The 2,500-nt window shown below is 37.5% G+C and overlaps 1 protein-coding gene across 3 annotated transcripts in view; it reads right to left on the reverse strand.

Annotated features, from left to right (window-relative positions):
* The window catches only part of LOC125031193 (ubiquitin-conjugating enzyme E2 Q2-like), a 33,001-nt gene that overhangs the window by 4,601 nt on the left and 25,900 nt on the right, over positions 1–2,500 (reverse strand). For all 3 annotated transcript variants that reach the window (XM_047621799.1, XM_047621800.1, XM_047621798.1), the window contains exon 8: positions 1,407–1,473. In XM_047621799.1, the coding sequence (XP_047477755.1) occupies positions 1,407–1,473 (67 nt within the window). The remainder of the gene's footprint in view (positions 1–1,406; positions 1,474–2,500) is intronic.

Raw genomic sequence — 2,500 nt, forward strand, 5'->3', positions numbered from 1 at the left:
GAGAGAGAGAGAGAGAGAGGTGAGGAGAGAGAGAGAGGTGAGAGAGGAGAGAGAGAGAGAGAGGAGAGAGAGAGAGAGAGAGAGAGAGAGAGAGAGAGAGAGGTGAGAGAGAGAGAGAGAGAGAGAGAGAGAGAGAGAGAGAGAGAGAGAGAGAGAGAGAGAGAGAGAGAGAGAGAGAGAGAGAGAGAGAGAGAGAGAGAGAGAGAGAGAGAGAGAGAGAGAGGGGCATGTGTGTGTGCATGTGCATGTGCGTGTGTAATGTGTGTAATGAGAGGAATGAGATAATTTGAGTATATAGAGAAAGGGAGGGAAGGAGGAAAACAGAGGGGAGGGAGGGAGGAGAAAAGAGGGGAGGAAGGAGAGGGGAAAGAAAAGAAGAGGGAGAGAGGGAGGAGAGAGAGGGGGGAGGGGTGAGCATGAGTGAATGGAATGTAGCCTCTACAACCTGGATGACATCAGCATCACATCCTGAAAAAATTTGTCTTGAGCGGTGGGTGACGTGAACATGCAGTCATAGGAAAATCTGGCTATGGGCTGGGGTGACCCAAACTTGCCATCATGAGCAATTCATGTGATGGCTGGTGACAGGAAAGATTTGCCACAAGTGCACAAACCTCTTGTAGGGTGATAAGACTCATTATGCATTTAGAAAGGGGCATTTATATTATTTCTAGAGATAAAAAATTATAGAATGTAGTGTATGTAAGCCATGATTGGAAGAGTGACAGCTCCGGGGAGGATGCCATTTCCATGCTCAGCATCCTATTTCTGGCCACTGTGACTGGCGGCAGAGGTTGTTTTACAGAAAACTGAACAAAAAATTTTTTTTTTTATAAACAACCAAGTTTTACTTATTGTTATTATTCTTGCACTGAGCTATGAACTACCATGAGAGATGATATAGAATTTGTGTAAGGAAAACAGAATGGACATTGGGAAATAGCTAAAAAGCTAAAAACACTTATGCATAAAAAAAGAGAAAATATTGTAAAGGGGAGGCACAGAGACTTGTCACCACACATGAGTGTTCACGTGCACCCGGCCAACAAGCCGCGCACCCATCAGACCAGCCACTCACATAAGCCTAATGCCCGTATTTTGGGCCATGTGAATGCCATGAAGCAACTATATCCAATGGGTTAGTAATAATAGTAATAATATCTTCAAATGAATGATGATTATGATAACACTTTCTGAATTTCTATTCAGTGAAAAAGCCTTATCATAAGAGAAATTTACAGTATCTCATGTGCAGTACACAAGCGTATACACAGTTAGTACACAAGTCTTTAAAAAATACTCACATTTATACAAATTGAAGACATAAGTGTATTAAAAAAATTAAAATTATTTACTTTAAACAAAACATTTAGCAGTTTGCAACCAAGCAAGAAGTTTATACTTACCATTCTTTTCATGAATCTGTACAAGTGACTTGAATGACTGTTGTGCCCTCGCCAAACTGTACTGCCCCTGTAAATAAGAAAATAATAAAAGGTTACCAAAACATTAATTGTAAGAATGGTTTTTAATGATGACCACATTCTTAACTATTTTATACACCATTTTTTGTTTTTTTCATCTTCATTGCAGATGCAGACATCTATGAAATTCTGTTACTCAATGCTTACCTTCTACTAACCTGAAATGTTATTTCATTTTAAAGAATCAGGATATACTTTTGCCAAAAATCACAGTAAATTATAAAACAGCTCTAGCTCTATTAACTATATACATATACACGGAGTTCCCATCACTCAAAACATCACTTGAAGAAGTTGTAAATTTCAAAGAATATAGAATTCAAAACCTATCATTTGAGGACTATAAATCCATTGTATTAAGCACCTGAGATATCTCCCTCCTCTTTCTTATCATAACATATCTGAGGCCTGTAACACACCCCACTCCCCCCTACACATTCCACCCAAGCACCTGCAAGCCAGATTTAGTGATTTTGCAAGTATATGTATGTCAGTTTATAAAATAGAAAGCTATGAAAACAATAGTTTCACACCTCTATATGAAAGAAAGCAGTTATCAACCCCTCTGATCTGAATGAAGCTACCATCACATCATGAAAAAATTTGCCTTGGGGGAGAGGGACTTGAAAATGCCGTCATGGGAACATTTGGCTGTGTGCTGTGGTGACACAAACTTGCCGTTGTGAGCATTTCAGCTGAAGACAGGAAAGGTGACAGGAAGGATTCCCCACGAATATATAAAGCTCTCAGAGGGTGATTTAAACTCATTTGGCATTATTTCCATTGATAAAGGAGTGCATTGTATTACAGGAAAATTATTATGAAAAAAATAATGGAAAAAAAAAATACAAATAACAAACCATTACTTAATAATAATAATAATAATAATAATAATAATAATAATAATAATAATAATAATATTATTATTATGGACTACCTAGAGTGATGATAGAGTTTGTGCAAGGAAACTGCATAAAGTATTCAAATAAATATAGACATTGGAAAATGGAAAAAAT

The sequence above is a fragment of the Penaeus chinensis genome, chromosome 12 (assembly GCF_019202785.1).
Source record: "Penaeus chinensis breed Huanghai No. 1 chromosome 12, ASM1920278v2, whole genome shotgun sequence".
NCBI classification, from domain to species: Eukaryota; Metazoa; Arthropoda; class Malacostraca; order Decapoda; family Penaeidae; genus Penaeus; species Penaeus chinensis.